General features: G+C 48.7%; 2 protein-coding genes across 2 annotated transcripts; one reads left to right on the top strand and one right to left on the bottom strand.

Annotated features, from left to right (window-relative positions):
* Positions 1 to 589: 589 nt before the first annotated feature.
* LOC123139204 (uncharacterized) lies at positions 590 to 3,701 on the bottom strand. The gene is made up of 2 exons (XM_044559006.1): positions 2,544 to 3,701; positions 590 to 2,438 (listed from the first exon to the last, which is right to left on the bottom strand). The coding sequence occupies exons 1-2, from the start codon at positions 3,605 to 3,607 to the stop codon at positions 947 to 949; spliced, it is 2,556 nt and encodes an 851-aa protein (XP_044414941.1). The 5' UTR covers positions 3,608 to 3,701; the 3' UTR covers positions 590 to 946.
* Positions 3,702 to 6,266: 2,565 nt separating this feature from the next.
* Positions 6,267 to 9,810, top strand: LOC123139602 (uncharacterized). Its single transcript, XM_044559360.1, has 3 exons — positions 6,267 to 7,046; positions 8,406 to 9,571; positions 9,666 to 9,810. The coding sequence occupies exons 2-3, from the start codon at positions 9,123 to 9,125 to the stop codon at positions 9,808 to 9,810; spliced, it is 594 nt and encodes a 197-aa protein (XP_044415295.1). The 5' UTR covers positions 6,267 to 7,046; positions 8,406 to 9,122.
* Positions 9,811 to 22,954: the final 13,144 nt, after the last annotated feature.

Raw genomic sequence — 22,954 nt, 5'->3', positions numbered from 1 at the left:
TAAAATAAATTCAAAAGTGCAACCACAAATGTCAAGTTTAAAATCCGGATAGACGGATTCCATCACAAGCAACCTAACCATCTCAGCAGTTAAAAAAAAATGGTTCCGGTCACTACCGCTCAGGTTGGCGGTTTCCACAGTTTTTTGTTTCTTATTAAAAAAACTCCACGGTTTGATTTTGATTGCCACTGTCCACGCGAGCCGGAGCCAGGAGCCCCGGAAGGCGCCGCTCCTTCTCCCCGGGAATGGCCGGCGACGGCCAGCCCCGACCTGCACCTGGGTACCACAGCGCTGTTCCTGGCCTGCCTTCTGTCCATAGTGCGGAAGGTCGCAAGGAGTGACTGAGGCGGGGCTGGTTGGGCTAAACCAGCAGGATTCGCGCCTCGAGCAACTGCTTCCGATCAAGGCCACTCACGCTCAAGGAATCCTCTCCACACGAAATTCGTGCAAAACTCTGCCGCTAGCGCGCTTACCTATGATCCACGGCAACGGCAGCACGCACGACGGCGGCCTGCTCGGCTCGGTTCCATATATCTGCATGCTGGAACCGGGCGCCCTCCAGGCGTTCGGTCAATTGCCCAACCGGAAAGATTGCAGCGCTGGCGTCCGATGGCCGGGCTCCAGATTCAGGGTATGTTTCCTCTCAGACTCTCAGTCAGTGATTATCATTTATATGGATTGGACAATACTTCAGGCTGTACCTAGTGACATAGTATGTTTCTGTAGTAACAAATGCTTCAGTTTCCTAAATATGCACTTCCCATTCAAGTTCTTACGAGACGCAGCATACAAATAGGATCGGAAAGAATCACTTATCATGCATAACCAGTTGATTCAGATACACACACCTGCCTAGTGAGTGGACAAACAATGTCAGCATGATCCAGTTGGGATGCAGGTTTATCCCATTACATCAACTAGACTAGGAATCTAGAAACAGGGACAGCTAGCTAGAGTGTACCACTGCTGAGCGCACCGGTAAAGAATCACGCTCTAGTTTTTTCTTGGCTGCTCGGCGACGATCAGACCATATCGACAGCGTCATATGGATTGCAAAGTAGCCCAGAACGGCAAGTATGAGCATGCCGACATACACAGATGTCTTCCACCCCCTGCTGGAGCCGGCTGCATAGGCCACTAGGAGAGTGACCAAATCCAGTAGGATCGTCCAGTTCATCACCCTCAGCGACCATTTCGCCCAATTTTTTCCATTCTCATTTGGCAGCCAGTGCGGTAGCAGCATCATGATGACGACGATGGAAGCCATGAAGGAAATGGAGTTGCTGTAGAAGAAGACGAGGTACCGTGGCCTCCTGTTAAAGTGCATCACAGGGTCACCCGCCTCATACCCATTGCCACTGCTCTGCCATGCTCCGCCGGGCGGATCCAGGCCGGCCTGGTAGGCTACGCTTGCCACCAAGATGCCTAGCAGCATCAGGTACTTGCTCCTGGCGTGTTTCTTCTTTTCTTCTTCTCCGTCTTCCTGTTCACAGGATATGGATGGCGCAGCAGCTGTTGAATTTTCATTTTTGTTTGGCTTCGTCAGCAAAAATACTAGCAGCAGTCCAGCTGCAACAAAGAGGACCGCGCCAACCAGCACAAAGATGTAGATGGATGTCTTGAAGTGTTGCGTGCTTCCAGCGGCATAGGCACCCGTCAAGCAAAACAAGCCCACTGCCGTACAAACAGATAAAGCATTGCTTCGTATGGCTGGCCTGTACAGATTGGGGTTCACCAGGAGGATGATGAGGGCGATGGACAACATGAAGCTCACCGAGTTGCAGTAGAAGAAGACCTTGTAGCGTAATGGGTAGTTGTACAAGAGTACCGGGTCGCCAGCGTGGTGCCCGAGATTGTCATCCTTGAGCAGGACGCCGCCGGGAGGGGTGAGGCCTGCTTGGTAGGTGATGGTTGCGGCCAAGATCGCAAAGAGGAGCAACCGTTTGCGCCTCTTCTCCAGCAAGCGCCTCTTCTCCAGCAACTGATCTGCTTCGTCGTCTTTTTGGTCCTTGGGATCCTGATCTAGTGTGAAGAAGACAACATGGATCACCACATAGACGAGGACGGCGCCGGCCAAAGCCATGGCATAAAAGGAGGTGTTGGCGTCCCGGCAGCTCCCAGCGGCATATGCGCCGATGAGGCCAAACAGGTCGAGTATCATGGCTGCCTCAAGCACATGGTGCTTGACCAGAATCTCCTTCTGGACCAGGACGATGGCCACCAAAGAGGCCACGAACGCAACCGAGTTGCAGTAGAAGAAGGCCTTGTACCTCCTAGCGTTTGTGGTGAGGAGGATCGGGTCACCGGCCATGTGCCCATCGACGTTGTCCTGCCAAAGGCCACCCGGCGGGTCCAGCCCCGCTGTGTAGGTGATTGTGGCGGCAAGAGTGGCCAGCAGTAGAACAAGAGAGCGAGCCTTCTCCAGAAGCTCCTTAGTACTGCATTCATACATTGCAGAGAAAAAGAAACATAGTTCAGTTCAGTTGCAGCGAAAGAAAGAAACAGTGTCACTGCAAACAGAGGATATGTATGTGCTCCGTTACCTGACATCATCATCAGTTTGTTTTGCTGGACCGAAACAAGAACACGAAATTTTTGGCGCTGACGTATAGAAACCACCATAGAGTAGAATGTATGCCATTGCCAGAACGGCGCCGACAAGGCCGACCAATTTGGCGGTGGTGTCGGCCTTCCTGCAGCTGCCAGCGGTGTATGCGCCAATGAGGCCGACAAGCGCGACGACGATACACCCGTAGAGCACGCGAGAGCGAGCCGTCTTCTCGCGGAGCTTCTTGCCGTCGATGATGAGCAGCATGGTGATGAGCAGGGACGCCACGAACGCCGTGGTGTTGCAGAGCAGGAACACCGTCAGGCGCATGCTGTGACGGTCCTTGAGAATTGCATCACCTGGGCGGTAGCTGGTCCCGGTGCTGTCCCAGAAGCCACCCGGCGTGCTCAGCCCGGCGACGTATGTGACGCTCACCGCGAACGTGGCCAGGAGCATCAGGACCTTGCAGAGCCGCTCTTCTGCTTTGGGCTTCGTCAGGGGCGTCACGCCATCGGAGCCAGGGCCATGGTTCTTGTCTGTGGACCAGCAATCCATCAACTTGAGAGCCACGATGCAGAGAAAGACGATGGCCACCAACACCGCAGAGTAGACGATGGAGATCTTGTCCCGGCAGGTTCCGGCGCCGTAGGCGCCCACGAGGCTAAGGAGGTCCAGAATCATGAAGCCCCGCAGCGGCAGGACGACCCCGATGGCGTCATTCTTCTTCTTCTCCTTCTCCTTGTCGTGCCGGATGGCGAGGACAAGGATGAGGACGATGACCACGAGCGAGGCGGCGAAGGCGGTGGCGTTGCAGTAGAAGAAGGCGAGGTAGCGGCGGTAGTTGGTTTGGCGGATGATGGGGTCGCCGGCGAGTTGGCCGTCGTGGGTGACCTGCCAGACGCCGCCCGGCGGGTTGAAGCCGGCGGCGTAGGTGACGGTGACCACCAGGGTGGACAGCAGCAGGAGGTACTTCCGCAGGCTGTACTCCCATGGCTGCTGGCACTGCCCCTGCCGCTGCCCGGACGCCGTTGCCTGCCGGTCGGACTCATCCGTGTGCATTGCCGGCTGGACTGCAGTGGCGGCGGCGATTCCACTCTCTCAAATCTCAAGCTCTCAGCAAGTGTAGCTCTTTCTTACTACTGTGATGCAGAGATCATGTGGGACGATGGGAAAGAGAGGGAGAGTTGCGTGGTAATAAGACGACTTGACTCGGCGCGTCGTCCGGAGGGAAGGTGCCGAGTCCGTGCGCTCTGCGCCTATGCATATTCAAATCCTGACGGAGCGCCACTATTTTACTGCCACTGCTCTATATTTTTACAGCAACTCGGGCGCGTGTAAACGACGGTCCCGGGGTCCTGGGAGCAGCCAAGTCTTCTTCTTCTAGCCGTGGCCGGGCTCCATTGCTGGCCGCATTGCAGCTGCAGGGACGCCACTATTTTCTGAGCAAGCATGCTTTTCCTCTTCTTACGAAAAAGGGTTTTCCCCGCTTTATATTATAAAGCAACGGACCAAGCATCCAACACATCCGTATACTGGGGCACAGCGGAACAAGCCCCAAAGAAAGCTAAGCTTTTCCTATTCTTACTCATTGTGATGCAGAGTTGTGTGATGATTTATACAGTAATATTCCATCGGTTCCAAAATAAGTGCCTTAAGTTTAATACAACTTTGCACTAGAGTTAGTATAAAGTTGAAACATTTATTTTGAGACGGAGGGAGTATTAGGCTGGTCATAGTGGAGAGTAACTTAGACTAGTAACATACATATGTTACTAGTCTATGTTACTACCTTCATAGTGGGTAGTGTCATAGGTGTGGTAACATAGTTGCCTTCATTTATTACTTTGTAGACTCATTATGCATTGGAAACCGCTATGTGATGGTAACATATTATGTTACTCTATTTGCCTCTCTCCTCATTAACTACTTGCTACATCACCAATTTTGCTTATGTGGCATCTATGTTACTACCTATGTTACTCCCACTATGACCAGCCTTATAGAAGGGCTCGACTCGGCGGCTGGCTGGAAGCTGTCGAGGCTCTGCACCCTGCATATTCTACCCTTGAAGAGTAATGTACTGCCCTGCCCGATGTGCACAGAGTCGGGTCGTCGGGAAAGGCCAGCAACAAGTCAACGAGCAAGTCTTTGTCCGGTCAAGTAAACTAGGGTAGCAAATAAGCAATTCTAGCTCTTCTTCCAAAACATCGTGAGGGAGCGTCCTAGCGGAATGCAGTTTTTTTATCGAAGGGGAAAAAAGAACCATTTGCATCTGACAGAGCCGGCTGTGACGTGATGCCTCGTCATGTCGTCATGTTGAGTGCGTCACCGGAATTCGTCATGAAATGGCGTCGTTAAAATTCTAGACTCACGGACTATTACGGGGTTTTCATTGGATCTCCTATATACCTAATCTCCCCCCCCCCCCCCCCCCACCCCCCACCCCCCGCGGTGATTTTCAGGGGGTGTAGGCCCCTCACCCCGATTTCAATCCATTCATAGTAGTTCAACAAAGCATCCCATAAAAAACTGTGATTATATGCCTGTGCACGTATGCTCAATGGCGTCGGGTGAGACTGGGGAAATATAAGTACTCCCATCCTTAGGGTGCTAGCTCCCCATGCTCCAACTTCAATATGAATGTTTAAAAAATTCTGAAAAAATACGGTTGCTTACAAGGAATGTGACCACAACTCCTAAATATTCCAGGTCCGAACTCTAAAAGACCATTGAGAAACAAAAATGTGAAATCTAGTATAAATAGTGTCATAAAAAGACAAGAGCAACATTTGACACTATTCACATCTGAATTTGTCTCTTTTGTTTGTTATTGTACGTTTTGAGTTTGGACCTAAAATTTTTAGGGGATGTAGTCACATTCCTTGTAAATGTTCATAATTTTTTTCAGAATTTTTGGAGCATTTAAAATTGATGTTTTAGGCATGGAGCATAGGGAGCACCCCAAGAATGGGAGCACCTTATATTTCCCCGGGTGAGACTGGAAGCACCCTATGCAAGCAATCTCCTTGATCGACCACCGATCGATTTTCAGTCTAAAAGAACATAGTTTGAGCAGTGTGGGCGGGACTTTTCTTCTCCTCTCGCGCGACCGCGTCGTCCCCGCGGGCGACCGGCCGCGCTCCGGCGCCCCCCCTCCTCTAGAGCCCCCCCTTCCCTCCCTCCCTCCCCGCCGCCGTCGCCGGCACCCGCGGCCAGGCCTGGCCCCTGGGTTGCTGGCGGCGGCGGCCTCCTGCCCTTCCCCTCTCGGTGCTCCCCGGCGCGGGGCGGTGTGCGCCGGGGGGTGCTCTTCGGCGGCGGCGGTCCGACGTGGCGGCGGAGATCCTGGCGCGGCGTGGGTGGACGACTGGGCGACGGCGTCGCCGTTGGCAGCGGGGCGGCGCGGCCTGAACCAGCCCGCTCGGCCCAGATCTGGGCCCTTCGGGCCCCATCTGGGTTTGGGCGGGCCGGCGGCGGGACGGGCCGGCGGCGTGGCCTCCAGGAGGCGGGAGAGCGGCGTTGACGGCTGGGAGCGGGCGGCGCAGGTGCCGGCTTGCTGCAACATGGCCGGCGGGGCTTTGCGGGTCCGTTGTGGACCTGGCCGGGCCAGGGGTGGCCCGGTGTGCCCTGCTGCCACGTCCGGTCGGCGACCACGACGTCGCCGGGGGCTCGGGCCTCCCGCACGTCGGCGGGGGAGGTGGTTCCCTCCCGCTTGGCTTCGGTGTGGTTCCTCCCGTCGCTTGGCGCTTCTTTCCGGCCTCCTTGGCCTCGTGGTGGTGTTCGCAGCGGGGCGGCGTGGATGTGTCCAAGACCGTGGTGCCGCGTGCTTGCGGGTGGCTTGATGGTTGGATGGCCCCGGTTCGAGTGGGTAGCGGTGCTTGGGGATGTGGGAGAAATCTTTGCCGGTTCTTCCGGCTCCGACGCGGTGACACCTGAGGGTGCCATCATTCCTTCTTGAAGGGCGTCGGCGCTACCCATCACCCGCTCCCCTCTGTATGCCGGGGGAAACCCTAGGACTCGTCCGGGCAGCAGCGTCGTTGGCGTCGCATTCCTTCTTGGAGGTGCTGCTTGGTATGCGGCGGGCCGGTGCCATGGCGTGTGGTGGGACGAAGGTGGAGGGCGCAGCGGTGGCGGATCATTTGTGCTTGCCGAGCTGCCGTTGTTGGCTTTTATTTCTTCTTTTTCCCTTTTGGGCTTGTTGTGCCGTTCGCCCCGGCAGTTATCCTGTGATCGTGTGTCTGGTGCTTTATAATATAAAGCAGGGGAAACCCTTTTTCGGTAAGAACATAGTTTGGGCCTATTGTGATATTTTATTTATACGTCGTACAAGGCCTGCTACATCGACATCGACAGAAATGGGGTCTCTTCTGGTCCGGTCAAACAGAAGCAGCTGTGCGAGCCTGGATGTCCAGTGTGGGTCGAGTGAGAGCGAGTACACTGCCGTCGCCTCCTCTGCTCCCTATAAACACCGGAGCTTCAAAATGCTTCACTCGGGACTAAGGTACTTTTATATACTTTGTATATAAAATGTACTGACATGGTACTTCGACCTCAAAAGATAATGAATTTACCTACTTTCAACTGTTCTCCCATAAATTCATTATTTTTTTAGTATCTTGCAATGTCGTAATGAGGTTCACTAATTATCATGTGTTTCCTTCTAAAGAGATTATATACATTATAGGTGCTATCATTACGTTTCAGTGGCACATAAGCTTGATGTTAGGATAAGTTAATTTATAAATCTTTCTGCAAAAAAAGAGTTAATTTATAAAATCATTTCCACTATAATTGTGTTTATCTCACTGTTAAATTTACTTTTGTTTGTTCACAAAAAAAGTTACTTTAATTATAAAAGTGCATCTAGGTCTTACTAGCTAGTGGGCTTTGATGATCAATAGCGAACCAATTAATATATTAATATGTTACTGAGTGTACGTAGGCATATAGTCCCTACAATAACGGTTTAATAGCAAATTAGTTAACGTATTTTTATGTATATTTGTCTAATGTAGAAAATGCTTCTTTTACGAGAATAATGTAGAGAAGTTTGACCTAGCAAAGCTAGATTTAAATTAATCTGGATACGATGTACAAGAGATCACCGGACTTTCAATAGTAAAAACGAAACTGCTTCATGCACAATCCTGGTGCCTGCATGCACGACAACGAAATCCATCGGGCGATGCCCTATATATGCACGCATGTCCGGCCGGATTTTAGGCATCATCTAGTAAAAATACCCACAATTGATTGCTTAGAGGTATCACCCGGGCCGATGCTTCCATAAAGCAATTGTAGAAAGTTGCTTGACGACCAAAAGAGACCCTTTTGGTTGACGACCAAAAGAGATGGACGCCTCCAGGAGCTATCCAACACCAGAGGAAGATGACACTACCCTGGGGCCCTTTTATGTGTTGAGCGGCGACATTTCCTCACGGCTGCTGATTGCATCAATGTTTTTCTCAAGTGTTCAACAGTCCAAGATAGTTCGTTGCCATCATTTCGTTTCACTGACCCGTTCATCATGGAGAGTGGTTTTTCAATTCCCGGGTGTCCCTACACGTTCAAATGAACAGTAAATTCGAAAAAAATAGAAAATCTGAAACTTTGCGATATTAAATATTCAAACTTTATAGGTGCTTGCAAGATTTCATGCCTAAAAAATATTCAAGGAGCTTTACAAAGAAAAAGATTTCAGTGCTCAAAGTTTTGAGCACCTTCGATCACTGATTTTTGTCTCTCATGTGTACACCTTTCTCTACATGATATTTCTTGACGAATATTTGCAATCTCCTAAAACGTTTGAGCATATTTGATGTCGCAATGTTTCATATTTTTCTGTTCATGCGGAGTGCAGGGACACCCGGGAGCTATCACACATTTCTCTTCATCATGTATCATGTGTGGATGTCTGCATCAGGCGGCAACTTTCTCTTCATCATGTGTGGATGTCTGCATCAGGCGGCACCTTTCTCTTCATCATGTGTGGATGTCTGCATCAGGCGGCACCTTTCTCTTCATCATGTGTGGATGTCTGCATCGAGAGACTTCTGGCTAGATTTCCTGGCCACGCCCATCTTTGGTAATGCCTAATTGCCTCTGGTAATGATTTATTAGGTGTCTTAACCTCTGTAATTGCTTACATTAAGCCCTATTATTTGTGTCTAACACGCCCGTGGCTGCCGTATTATGCTGGTCGGCAACATAGACACATATACTCAACGGCGCATACTGTCCAGCTTTTGATTAGATTAGATGGACGCCTCCGTAAGTAAATAACTAAAGTTGACGGCCAATCCACAACCAGACGTAGGTGCATGGCCCACATGATCGAGCCCTTTGCGCTTTCACACATCACACTTCCATCTTCGTAGATGCATATGACATGGAATGATGGAAAGGCTCACATACCGGCTACACTTGCACCGATGCTTTTCGTGTGACATCAGGCTGGTCACGATCGCCATTCTGGTGGCCGTGGGTATAAGTCCCGCGGAGGCGCGTCATTTCTTTCCCAAGACCGAGCAGACACGCGCGACCAAGCTATAGGGTGATCGATCTACACGACCTGGCGATGGGGGTGGCGTCGGCGGCACTCTGGGACATCCTGGCGAAGGCCGCCAACGTGGCGCAGATGTCCGGCCTGCACGCCGCCATGCTGGTCGCCGTGGGCATGAGCCTCCTGAGCATCCCGCAGAGCAGGTGGGAGTGCGCCAAGCTCGAGCGGTGCAGCCGCAGGCTCCACGCGTTGCTGCAGTGGCCGACGTGCTGCGGGGCCGTGCTGCTGTGCTCGGAGATGGGAGGCTCCGTTCTAAAGGCGCTCGTCGACGCGGCCGGACTCGTCGCCTCCTATAAGAAGAGCACGCTGTGGCACTGCGTCCGGAGGGGCAAGGGCATGGCCGCCCAGCTCCGGGACATGCAGGACGTCGTTGACTCCTACTGCGGGCTCCTGCTCTACGTCAACGCGCATCTCCTGCTACAACCGGCGACTCATCGTCCCCCGCCAGATGCTACTACGTACGGGTACGTACATAAACTTGAGATGCACATTGATTTAATTACGGCATTCTAGAGAACTGATTTAATTACCATCATACTAATTTAATTTGCAACGCAGGGTTCAGGAGGTGAATGAGAATGACACACCACAGAGTCGAAGTGTGCTACAAGCAGTAACCAATAGCCCGGGAGTTAAAGAAACTCGTGGCACTCAAATGCCCAATGATGATGGCGAGGGGGGAACAGGCAGCTGGACAGACTAGTACGACGTGAAAGAAGCGTGACTGATTAAATTAGTGATTTCCCATGAGTCCATGACCACAGGAGTAGACTGATCCCAATAGGCTAAAGTGAATTCTCAGTGCTTGCTTTTCCATTTGCTGCAAAAGTGAATAATGCACCATCTGTAAATATGTATGTAATGTATATATTTATGTAAGCTTGGAAGATTTGGTTTTTTAGAGCTTTCTTGGCGAGCTTTATTTATTAGTGACCAACACTTACATAGTCTACTAGCTTGAAAGAACTAAATTCGGCGAGTCTACTCACTAATTTTTTTTGATTGCCCGTGAGTTGGTTAACATTGGCAAGAACTAGAGTTGGCTAATATGCATTGCATGCCAACTAGGGCTGCAAAAAAAAAAAAACTCGAGGCTTGGGAGTCGCTTGAGATCGACTCGTCTTTTTGCTCAACTTAAAAAGAAATGAGCTAAATAGGAGTGTGCTCAATCGAGAAACGAGATGATCTTGAGCGAACACTAGCTTGCTCAATTTTAGCTCGATAGCCCGATATAATATACTTATATTGCAAAATCCCGATATATGTTATCAGGAAATATGATTTATCACCATATATATCGTGTACAATTTTTCTTCATTTCATCTTTTCAGCCCCTCACCTTCAAAACAGCAGCAGGTGTTCAATTCAAACATATGCAGACATGCATACAGTACGTACTACTAACAAATTAGGCCCTTGCTAAGCTGAGATGTCAATACATGCAAGAACTACACCACACCGATCCGAGTATTGTTCGACAACATTTGCTAAGTGCTCTCGCCACCGTCCAAACAAAACTGAGTGCAAGTGGCAGCAGGTCGGTGACTCGTCGTGCTTACCTGCAGCAGCAGCAACAGCACCTTCTTCTGAAATTGGATGTTGACCAGGTGCGGCTGCAGGGCGCGCGTCCGGTCGACCTGACAGAAATAAAATCCACCAAGAACGGCTCAGCCTGTGATTCCGCGGAGAGAAGGGAGAGAATTTGACGGGGGCGGGGGAGAAAAAGGATGGGCTTTTACCGCCGGCAGGTGTCGAGGCTGTCGGACGTTGACTCGAGCGCAGCGGCTGCCACGGAGAGAGACGGCTTGGAGGCGTCGAGGGCAGCGGAGAGAGGCATCGCGGCTAGCAGACGCCGACGACGCGTCCAGGATGGATCTCGGCCGGATCCGGTAACCTGGGGAGGAGGGCCACGCCGCCACGGACTCAGCTGTGCCGTCCAGATCATGGGCGTACACAGTGAGACGGCGCTGTCTCAGCTAATCGTCGGTGTAGCGGAAGGAGGGAGATGACCGCTCCACCTCCTCTAGGAAGGGACAAAAGGCTCGTTCGTTTAATCCCACATCGGCTCGCGAGGTAGAGCAGGACCTGTTTATAAGCCGCGCGCTGCCATGAGTATCGTTCCTTCGGGGACACCCGAGAAGCTTAGCATGGTAGCGTACCCCATGCATAAATGATGCACAACATTAGTTGTCTACTAAAAATCAGGATGACACAATTTTTGGCCCTCACGAGTTATACTGATTTTTTTATCGGATGTCCCCGAGTAGTCCTGGCCATCTCAGGCCCGGCCCTAAAATCCAGGGCCTAGGCCCGATGGGCTTGCCCATGGGCCGGGCTTGGGCCTGAGTTTTGAGCCCATCAGTAGGGCCTGGACGGGCTTGGGCTTGGCATATTGGCATTTTAAGGAAGAGACCCGGCCCTAAGCCACTACTAGAAAACCACCCATTAGTCCCGGTTCGTAAGGGCCTTTAGTCCCGGTTCATGAACCGGGACTAATGGGTCGTTACTAATACCTCCACCCATTAGTCCCGGTTCAATCCAGAACCGGGACCAATGTGCCTTCACGTGGCTCTGTGCGCCCACCCCAGTCAGGGGGCCTTTGGTCCCGGTTGGTGGCACCAACCGGGACCAAAATGCATCCACGCGTCAGCATTTCAGTTGCTGGGGTTTTTGTGTTTTTTTTTGAAAGGAGGGGAGGTTGGGGGTTTTGGAGGGTTAATTTAATTAGGTGTTTCATATATTGTGTTAGCTAGCTAATTAATAGAGAGAAGTGTCCTCTCTTATGTCCGTGCTTGGACGCTACGTACTATATATACATAAGTGATCGAGAGAACCATTCAGTACAGAAGTTCGTCATGCATACAGAGAGAAGTGATCGATCGACCTCTCCTTCTCCGAGAGGTTGGTCGAACAACAAGTTTTCGTATCATGTATCCGACGCTACTGGCTACATACATGTACAATATGTATAAGATCTCTTATAATTACAAACCCCTAGCTAGCATTTGAAATCAATTTCCACATGGTATTCTTCCGTTTTACTGATGACGTGGTCAAAAAAGAATCCCGCCAATTCCTCTTGAATTGCTTTCATGCGATCTGGTTCTAGGAGTTTATTCCGCATCTGCCACGTCTAATTTGAAGAAGGGGGTTAATTAATACATATATATGAATGAAACTCAACAGAAATGATGGTGTAATAAAATGAAATTGTGAATATTATTGCTTACGCACTTCATATTGTCTGAGAGTAGCCCCGCTTGTTTTTCAAAGTCGTGGTGTGGATGAACTCGCACACGTAGTATCCACAGAAATCATTCCCTTCCTCCTGCCACAAGCACTTTACGAGAAATAGAGGTCAATCAAACTGATAATGAAGCATTATAAATGGCATTGATGAAAGTATAGCTATATATAGAATCAACGGGCCGAAGATGCGCGCAACTAGCTAGCAGTAGTACTTACTTTCGGGTATGTATATCGCACCTCCTTCGGTAGTCCCGGAGCTTCTGCGGTGAACTGTTTCCAAACCCTGCAAGACAAAGAAAATAATTATTATTACTTGAGATATCAGGAAATGAACAAAAAGTTACCGATATGGTGCGATAATTATGATCGATTGAACTTACTTGCTGAGCATTTCAGTCATGTCCGCATAGGTTTTGGGATCTTTCCGTCTCGAGTCTAAGACGGTTACTAGTCCACGCTCAAGCTTAATCTCCAGAAGAATATAGTGGTACCTGCGCACGCATGCATAACTCATTACATTAACCTCGCTTGAGTAATAAGGGAAACCGAATATGCACACGACAGTAACACTCACGGGCCGTTGTAAGGAAAGAGTATGGTATCTTTGTTTTGATTTTTTATCAACGATCGTAGCAAGTTGTCCTCGGCCTCTTTGACGTTCTTTTTAACCAGAAATACATCTATGATATTTGTGTTAATGAACCCAATATCGGTAAAATGTATTCCCATTTATCTCGTGTTTTGGTTGGTGCTCTTTTGATCTTGGTCAATCGTGTAAAATGTATTCCCATTTATTTCGTATCCTTTCCAAATCAATACAGTCAAAGATGGTCCCCTGGATAACAAGTACAGCTCATCACAAACAGTGTTGTCACCTCTGATACGTGCTTCCAACCAACTGCTGAAAGTCCTGATGTGTTCATCCAGTCGTCGCACTGCTCCGGGTGTTTGGAGCGCAGACTGTTCTTGTGTTCATTGACATGCTGGGGTCACCAAGATAGAGTTCTGTAAAACTGTGTAGTATGCTTGAGACCAAGAATATCCGTCCCTGCATATTATTGAGTCCCTTCCAAGCGTGCCTTTTCCAGTCAGTCTCCCCTCATACCGCGATTTAGGGAGACCCATCTTCTTAAGGCCAGGAATGAAGTCAAGACAAAACCCGATGACATCCTCTGTTTGATGGCCCATGGAGATGCTTCCTTCTGGCCTAGCGCGGTTACGGACATATTTCTTTAGGACTCCCATGAACCTCTCAAAGGGGTACATATTGTGTAGAAATACGAGGCCCAGAATGACAATCTCGTCAACTAGATGAACTAGGACGTGCGTCATGATATTGAAGAAGGATGGTGGGAACACCAGCTCGAAACTGACAAGACATTGCACCACATCACTCTTTAGCCTTGGTATGATTTCTGGATCGATCACCTTCTAAGATATTGCATTGAGGAATGCACATAGCTTCACAATGGCTAATCAGACGTTTTCCGGTAGAAGCCCCCTCAATGCAACCGGAAGCAGTTGCGTCATAATCACGTGGCAGTTATGAGACTTTAGGTTCTGAAACTTTTTCTCTGCCATATTTATTATTCCTTTTATATTCGACGAGAAGCCAGTCGGGACCTTCATACTAAGCAGACATTCAAAGAAGATTTCCTTCTCTTCTTTGGTAAGAGCATAGCTGGCAGGACCTTCATACTGCTTTGGAGGCAATGCCGTCTTTTTTGTGCAAACGTTGCAGGTCCTCCCGTGCCTTAGCTGTATCTTTTGTCTTCCCATACACGCCCAAGAAGCCTAGCAGGTTCACGCAAAGGTTCTTCGTCACGTGCATCACGTCGATCGAAGAGCGGACCTCTAGGTCTTTCCAGTAGGGTAGGTCCCAAAATATAGATTTCTTCTTCCACATGGGTGCGTGTCCCCCAGCGTCACTCGGAACAGCTAGTCCGCCGGGACCCTTTCCAAAGATTACGTGTAAATCATTGACCATAGCAAGTACGTGATCACCGGTACGCATGGCGGGCTTCTTCCGGTGATCTGCCTCGCCTTTGAAATGCTTGCCTTTCTTTCGACATTGATGGTTGGTCGGAAGAAATCGACGATGGCCCAGGTACACATTCTTCCCGCAGCTTGCCAGGTATATACTATCGGTGTCAAGTAAACAGTGCGTGCATGCGTGGTATCCCTTGTTTGTCTGTCCTGAAAGGTTACTGAGAGCGGGCCAATCGTTGATGGTCACGAACAGCAACGCCTTTTGTTTATATAGATACTTGTATAATTTTCTTACTTTTATTATTTGATGGTCACGAATATCAACATCTACAATACCTAATAAGTATAGTATGAAATTATATTTGATGGTGGATCTAATGATGTCGTTTTTGTATTGCAAATGTTAATAATTTTTTGTATAAACTTGGACAAACTTTGTCCATTTATATTGTGTACAATTTTTCTCCATTTCCCATGATTCCATGACCAACCAAAAGTAGACTGATCCCAATAGGCTAAAGTGAACTCTCAGTGCTTGCTTTTCATTTGCTGCAAAAGTGAATAATCCACCATCTGTATATATGTATGTAAGCTTGGAGGATTTGTTTTTTAGACCTTTCTTGGCGAGCTTTGTTTAGTAGCGATAACACTTACATAGTCTACTAACAGAGAAAGAACTAAATTCAAGAGTCTTCTGGCCAAAATTTTGGCTGAGGTTTGATTGCCCATGTGTTTGGTTAACATTGGCAAGAAAAGTAAAGTAGAGTTGGCTAAAGTGCATGGGCATGCCAACTAGGGCTGCAGGAAAAGCTTGAGGCTTGGGAGTCGCTCGAGATTGACTCGTCTTTTTGCTTGACTCGAAAATAAATGACCTGAATAGGAGCACTTTATGTAGCTCCATCGAGAAACGATCTGATCTTGAGCGAACACTGCCTCTCCCGATTTTAGCTCGATATAAATAATCCTGATATGTATTAAAAGGAAATAGGAAGATACATTACCATGTATATTGTGTACGACCTTTCTCCATTTCATCTACTAGCAAACATGGAAGTTTAATGAAGCGCCAGAAATTTAGGGTATGTGGTCAGCCATGTGTTAAATATCCCGTTATACTAAAATTTCAGAGCAGATGCACCTTCATTTCGTCTCTTACTAGTTCATCCATGATCTCCACTTTCGGCTTCGCAGGCGGCATACCGGTGCCGCTGCTCGAACTTGGCTATCCGACGCCCTTCGGCCGCGCCACTGATGCTTCTTGGTATGCCTCTACTCTGGTGTCTCCTTTGTGACAAGGTTGTGTTTCTTGGTGGCCCGGGCGACATTTGCGTGGACGTCCTAGGGTGCCCTTGGCGGCATGCTGCCCTTCGACCTCGGCGGTAGTACATTGGGTATTGCGCCCTTCGTTCTTGGTGGCACGTTGCCTTTCGGCTTCGCCGGTGGCACACCGGTGCCGCCCTCGAACTCGGCTATCCGACGCCCTTCGTTCGTGCCAGTGATGTTCCCCTGCATATTGTTGTTTTGGTGCCTGACTTTTTCTCGCTATAGCTAGGCCTTGTTGTGGTTCTTAGTCGGTGGTGGAACGAGCTGCTCAACGGAGCTCGCCCTTGAGGTGTCGGCCTCCGGGGCTTTCTATTTGGTTGTTGTAACCAGCCTTCCCCTTCATTTCTTTCTTCCTTTCTTTCTTCCTTTCTTTCTTCTAGTGTAGGGCTAGCCTCTTGGATGCCTTCCTCTGTAATTTTCCTTTGTGCATCGTGTGCGCTTCATGTGCTTGTACCGATTGCCAAGTCACTTTCGAATTACAGCCCCCCCCCCCCCCCCCCCCCCCCCCGAATCTCGAAAAAAATACATGCAAGAACTACACCACACCAACCTGAGCATTGTTCGACAAAAGATCATAACTTATAATTCAAAGATATGCGCGTGCTCTCAGTGGGCACCTCGGTGCCACGATCCGTTACTTGAGATTGTGGAGGCCGGCGCCGGCCCGGATGGAAATCTTGCTGGGCGTATAGCTCTCGTCCAGCTTGAAACCCATGTAGAGAGTAGAGTACAACAAGCGGGCCTCAAAAAAAAATTAGAAGTGAAAAAGGATCATGCATTAGAAGATTAGAGCAGTGTATGAAATGGATGCCCTCAGCTGGCATTATTGGCATGCCAACTAGGGCAACCATGGAACAAGCTAGCGCCACTGTGCAGGATTAAATTCGACCGATCAGTCTGCTTGCAAATCGATCGAGCCACCTATGTATTCGAGGGAGTATTTAGCAAATATACTACGTACTATTCGGTACGTCTTTGCATGTACAAACTGGTCTGGTTTAATGAAGACTCAATGCACAGAATTTATGTCTGATTAAGCTCTTAATTTACTACTCCGTACGTAACTCTCTGGTATATTCAAGAATCGACGAAAGGAATCACCCATCGTCCAAACAAACCTGAGTGGAAGGGGCAGCAGATCGGTGACACATCGTGCTTAATTACCTGCAGCAGCAGCAGCAGCACCTTCTTCTGAGATTGGATGCTGACCAGGTGCGGCGGCAGCGCGCGCGTCCGATCGACCTGACAGAAATAAAATCCACCAAGAACGGCTCAGCCTGTGATTCCGCGGAGAGAAGGGAGAGAATTTGAGGGGGGACGGGGGAGAAAATGATGGCGTCTTACCGCCGGCAGGTGTCGAGGCTGTCGGACGGTGACTCGAGGGCAGCGGCGGGGCCACGGACAGAGATGCCGTGAAGGCGGCGAGGGCAGCGGAGAGAGGCATCGCGGCTAGCAGACGCCGACGATGCATCCAGGATGGATCCGGCCTGGGGAGGAGGGCCACGCCGCCACAGACTCAGCTGTGCCGTCCAGATCATGGGCATGCATGGTGAGACGACGCTGTCTCAGCTAATCGTCCATGTAGGGGAAGGAGGGAGACGACCGCTCCACCTCCTCTGACCAGGGACAGCAAAAGTCCCACATCGGCTAGCCAGGTAGGGCAGGACCGGTTTATAAGCCGCGCGCTGCCACTAGAATCGTCCCTTCGGGGACACCCAATAAGGAAGCTTAGCATGTTGCCCCCATGCATATAGTTGTGTACATAAAAAAAAGAATGTCACTTGTTTTTGCCCCTCACGAGTTATACAGGTTTTACAGAAATGTCCTCATAGTTCTCATTTTCACATTTTGAGATCCAAAATTTTAGGATTTCACCCACCATCTTTTCAGCCTCTCACGCATACTACTATTTTTATTGAAACGTCCACATAATTTTATTTTCATCTTTTGAGATCCTTAGAGCTGCCAATTTTTGGGTGGCAGGTCAACTGCCAATTTTTACTCTTGAGCCATGTCATTTCTTGTACTATGAAATAATGCCTCCGTTTCATTTTACTTCGCGTATTAGATTTGTCTGAAATCAAACTTTGCAAAGTTAGACCGAATTTATATTTGGAAATATCAACACCTACAATACCTAATAATTATAATATGAAATTATATTTTATGATGGATCTAACGATGTTGTTGTTGCTGTATTTGAATGTCAATATTTTATTTGTATAAACTTGGACAAACCTGGTCCATCTATATTGTGTATGATTTTCCTCCATTTGCCATGAGTCCATGACCATAAGAATAGACTGGTCCCAATAGGCTAAAGTGAATTCCCATTGCTTGCTTTTTCATTTGCAGCATTTCGTGTTCAGATTATTACACACTGGCACTCCTTGATCTTTAATGCAAGAAATTGGGCCAAGTAGCAGCCTAATATCTGATCTCCTAATCATCATCTACAAAACAACAAAATAGCAAGCTGTATATGTTAAATACAGACTGAAGAGGAATGTGACAAACATGGCCAGGTCATGCTCCTAGTGGCGTTGACCACGGCAAGAAAGGGAAAGGAATCAAATTGACCCTCCAGCGTTGTGTCCAATTAGGATTAGAAGATCAAGTGCATGATAAGACATTAGAAGCTAATATTTGATCATGACACCCTTCATTTCGCGTTGCATTTTATATCCTCTGTTGATGCGTGTTAAGAATAAAACCCAACCTTCACAAAGCACAGAGGCATAACATTCCATTAAACAGAAAAAGAAATGTAAATAAGGGGAGAAAAGAAAGAAATTATAATAGCCAGTTAAAAGGACTTAAACTTAAATTAGAGCTTCACCTTTTCTTCATAGCCAAACTATACAGTGTTGAGCAGAGTACTATTGACCATATCAGGCTGAGAGTAGCTTACCAAAGACACAAAATAAAAATCAGCATGCATTTCAGGTAAGAACAAAATAGATGTGTGCTTATGGTTTATTAGCTTGCTAGGGACTTGCACTTATATTCAGCTTCATATGCATCCTTAGCCTGCTCAACATATCCTTTCAGTAGTTCTTCTATGAGCCCTAAAATCATACACTGTCGGTACTTATCTAGAGACTCTGCAAGCATTCTTATCCAGCTTAACTTCATATTTATCTGCATCATTGGCCAACATTGATACCTCGTCTTATGAAATCTGACATTTGGACATTTAGTTAGAAAAGTGACAAATTTTCAAAAACGCGCATCATGCAACTGGGAACACATTCACAAAATAGCACATGCAATAATTTACCTCACAAGAATTGCCAGCTTCTACAGGGCACCATATTTTCTTCAGAACCGTTGCAAGCCAATCGTCGATGTCAGTGTCAAACACATTCTTAATGAGGAATTCACACATTTTTAGTGAAACGATCGATATGTTTGACCAGAGGGGATGGTGAATAGGCAACTACCAAATTTTAGCTTTTCTTAATAAATTAAGTTTAGCAACAAACATGTTGTCTAGATATGAAACTAAGTGAGAAAACCTATATGATGCTAACAACAACAACAACAACAACAACAACAACAACAACAACACAAGCAAGCAAGCAAGCAAGGCAAAGATACAACACAATAATAGCTTGCACAAGGTAAAGGTAAGAGATAACCACAAGTGGGGTCGATGGAGACGAGGATGTGTTGCTGAAGTTCCTTCCCTTTAGGGGGAAGTACATCTTTGTTGGAGCGGTGTGGAGGCACAATACTCCCCAAGGAGCCACTAGGGCCACCGTATTCTCTACATCCTTGCACAAGTGCAAGATGTCGTAATTCCACTAGTGGTGCCCTTGAAGACGGCAACCAAACCTTTACAAACAAGGTTGGGGCTCTCTCCAGAACTTAATTGAAGACTCCCAACACCACCACAAAGCTTTACCAAAATGGATTGTGGCTCCGAGGTGACCTCCTTCGTCTAGGGTGCCCAAACACCCAAGAGTAACAAGATCCGCAAAGGATCAGTGGGGAGAATTAAATATCTCTTTGTGAAAGTGTAGATAGGGGCCTTCTCAAGCAAACCATAGAACAACAACAAGTTTTATTGGCTAGGGAGGGAGATCAGGCGAAAATGAAGCTTTGAGCAACAATGGAGTTTGGGAGGATAAGAGGAGAATCTTCTTGGGGAAGAAGACCCCTTATTTATGGTGGGATGAAATCCAACCGTTTTTTTGTCCACAACCCGCACACGAGCGGTACTATTACCCAGGGTAGTTCCCGGAGTACAGTGCAACAGGGAAGCACCCGGAGGCGGTACTGCTGCCGGAGCGGTACTACCGCTGGGGTTGCAATACAAAGGGGAGTAACGGAGGTAGGGCAGAGTATAGTGGCAGTGCCGCAGCAGCGATACTACCGCTGCCTTACTGTCGCCCTACTACCACGAAGTGGCAAATGAGTACGGAGGCTAAAATATAAGCGGAAGTAGCTGGCCGGTAGTGGAGCGGTGGTAGAGGCGGGGTACTGCACAAGCGGTACTACCTCCCTACTGCCGCTGAGCACGACAAGACAACAGAAGCCCCAAAATAAGTGAAAGTGCGTTTGGTACTGGAACAACAGATGTACCGCTTATAAGCGGTACTACTGTTGCCTAGAGTGGTACTACCGCTGGATAGCTTTAGGACCCATTATCAGAAGAAAGAAGGGAACTCCATTGATGCAAGAAAGAAAGGTGGGTGCAAAGGGAAATGCATACGTATTAATTCCACCCAAATATTTTGGAAGCGGACCCCCTCTTAATAGTACGGTTCTCATACGACTCCACGTCAAGAAACACGAGCACACCCATCTTCGTTCCGCTCCAGCCACCCCTCCTGACGGCCCCAAGCTCCACCCCCCACGACCTCCAGCAGCCAGACGCAAGACCCTTGCTGGTGTCATCGACTTCGCTCTTGGAAGGCGCAGCCCACGCCTCAAAGCAAAGAAACACACCATGCCCATTGCGCAGATGGCGGAGCGCCTTCTCTGTCAGAGGTTGGGCATTGTTGGTGAAGGTGAGATGATCACTGAAGATGCGATCAGCAAGTATGTTGCCCTGTTCAATGGCCAGCTGCCTGATCTCGCGGTTGCTGCTCTGCGAGCTCTCTTCCAGATGGATTGTGATCTTGCTGGTGCAGTGGAAGATGCCCTCATCCAGCATGGTGGAGACACGGGTCCCGGCATGAGGACTCAGGCCAGCGACGACGCCACGATGGCGTAATGTTGCTGCGGGCTGAAGATGAAGATGTAGCTTAGTCCTGATGATTAGTTCTTCCTTCATGTATCGCCTTGTTTGGTTATGTGTTCTGCCTGTTTCCCCAGACCGCTGCGTCGGCCTGGCCACTGTTATTGCCCTGGCAAGGCTTTTAGTTTGTGAGGTTAGGTTCTGTACCTGCTGCTTAGATGTATTGCTGGTTAACCATGAATGACAGCAATCTATGTATCCTCAGTTGGAATGTTCGAGGCCTCAATTGTCCTGCACGACGAGCGACTGTTCATGAAACCATTGCCTCGATCCCCTGCAACATTGTTTGTCTGCAAGAAACCAAAATGGCCAATATTGATCAATACACCGCAACCTTCCTTGGAGGACACCGTCTAAAATCTTTGCTGAGCGCCCGACGGACGGCACCCGGGGAGGAATCCTCCTTCTCTGGAATGAGGATGTGATCAAGATTGAGCAGGTCAATTTGGGGACTTTCCTCCTTTCAGCCATGGTGATCATTGTCGAATCCAGTACCTCCTTCAAGCTGACCTCGGTGTATGGACCTACAAGAAGCAATCTGAAGGACTCCTTTTTTCAGGAAATGATTAGCCAGAGGCCTCCCGATGGAGTTAAATGGCTGGTCACTGGAGATTTCAACCAAATCTACCGCACTCGCGACAAAAACAGAGCAAATGTGGACCGAAGTCGTATTGTTCGCTTCCATAATGCACTCAACTCTTGTGAGCTCAAGGAGATCCACCTGCAAAATAGAAAGTTTACATGGAGCAATGAGCAACATAATCCCACTATGAGCAAGCTGGATACTTTTTTTTGCAATGAAGATTGGGACATCCATTTTGGCTCCCACATCCTGCACGCGCTGTCGTCCTCGCTCTCCGACCATTGCCCCCTTCTCCTTGCTAGCGATGAGGGACCCTCGAGGCCAAAATCCTTTAAGTTTGAAAATTTCTGGACAAACATGCCAAACTTCAAGAAAGTCGTTGCTGATGCATGGAACGAGAGGGTGAGCCACCATGACCCTTGCCATATTCTTTTCCACAAGTTGAAAACAACTAGTCAGAGATTGAGGTGCTGGAGTAGGAAGCTCTTCTCCCGCCATAAAGTCCAACTCCACATGGCTCTCGAGGTCATCCTGCGCTTGGACATGGCACAAGAAGTTCGGGCCTTGAGCAACGACGAGCAAGATTTAAGGAAACAGCTCAAGCGGAAGGTTGTCGCTCTGGCTGTCCTAGAGAGAGCTAGAAAAAAGCAATCCTCAAGGATAACCTTGCTTAAAGAGGGGGATGCCAATACACGTTTTTTCCATCTACGAATCAATCGGCGGAGACGAAAAAACTTTATCCATCGCCTCCGGCACAACCAAGGGTGGGTTACCAATCATGACGACAAGAAAGCCATTGTCCATGAGCACTTCTCCACGGTCATTCGCAAGGGGCAGGCACGGTCAAAGGATTTCAACTGGGATACCATTCCAACCCAGCCATGTGACCTTACGGATCTGGACCTACCATTCACTGAAGAGGAAACTAAAGCCGCTATTTTCTCCCTACCAAGTGACAAGGCTCCCGGACCGGATGGCTTCACCGGTATTTTTTTCAAGGAATGTTGGGACATCATCAAACAGGATCTGATGGCTGTTGTCAATGGCTTCTCCAATCTGCGCGCCTCCAGCTTCACCTGGCTCAACTCAGCGAACATCGCCCTTATCCCGAAAAAAGACGGCGCCGAGGACATTTCAGATTTCAGACCAATTAGCCTCATTCATGCGGTTGCCAAAATCATCGCCAAAATGATGGCCTCTCGCTTAGCCCCACACATGACCAACCTTGTCTCCAATGCACAGAGTGCTTTCATCAAAAAGAGAAGCATCCACGACAACTTTATGTATGTAAGAAACTTGGCCAGAAGTTTTCACCGCACGAAGTCCCCTACCCTCCTTTTCAAGCTGGATATCAAAAAGGCCTTCGATTCGGTTAGATGGGACTATTTGATGGATTTGCTTTGACACCTGGGCTTCCCAAGTCGCTTTCGTGATTGGGTTTCGACGCTCCTCTCCACA

The sequence above is a fragment of the Triticum aestivum genome, chromosome 6B (genome assembly GCF_018294505.1).
Source record: "Triticum aestivum cultivar Chinese Spring chromosome 6B, IWGSC CS RefSeq v2.1, whole genome shotgun sequence".
NCBI lineage: Eukaryota > Viridiplantae > Streptophyta > Magnoliopsida > Poales > Poaceae > Triticum > Triticum aestivum.
Note: the sequence above shows the minus strand (reverse complement) of the source record. Positions and strands in the feature narration are given on the sequence as shown.

Bases quoted from the DNA above. Each gene is read 5' to 3' on its own strand.
- LOC123139204 (XM_044559006.1), bottom strand. From the start codon at position 3,607: ATGCACACGGATGAGTCCGACCGGCAGGCAACGGCGTCCGGGCAGCGG. The intron at 2,439-2,543 runs GTAACGGAGCAC...GTATGAATGCAG, and splicing joins CAAACTGATGATGATGTCAG to TACTAAGGAGCTTCTGGAGA.
- LOC123139602 (XM_044559360.1), top strand. From the start codon at position 9,123: ATGGGGGTGGCGTCGGCGGCACTCTGGGACATCCTGGCGAAGGCCGCC. The intron at 9,572-9,665 runs GTACGTACATAA...TTTGCAACGCAG, and splicing joins CCAGATGCTACTACGTACGG to GGTTCAGGAGGTGAATGAGA.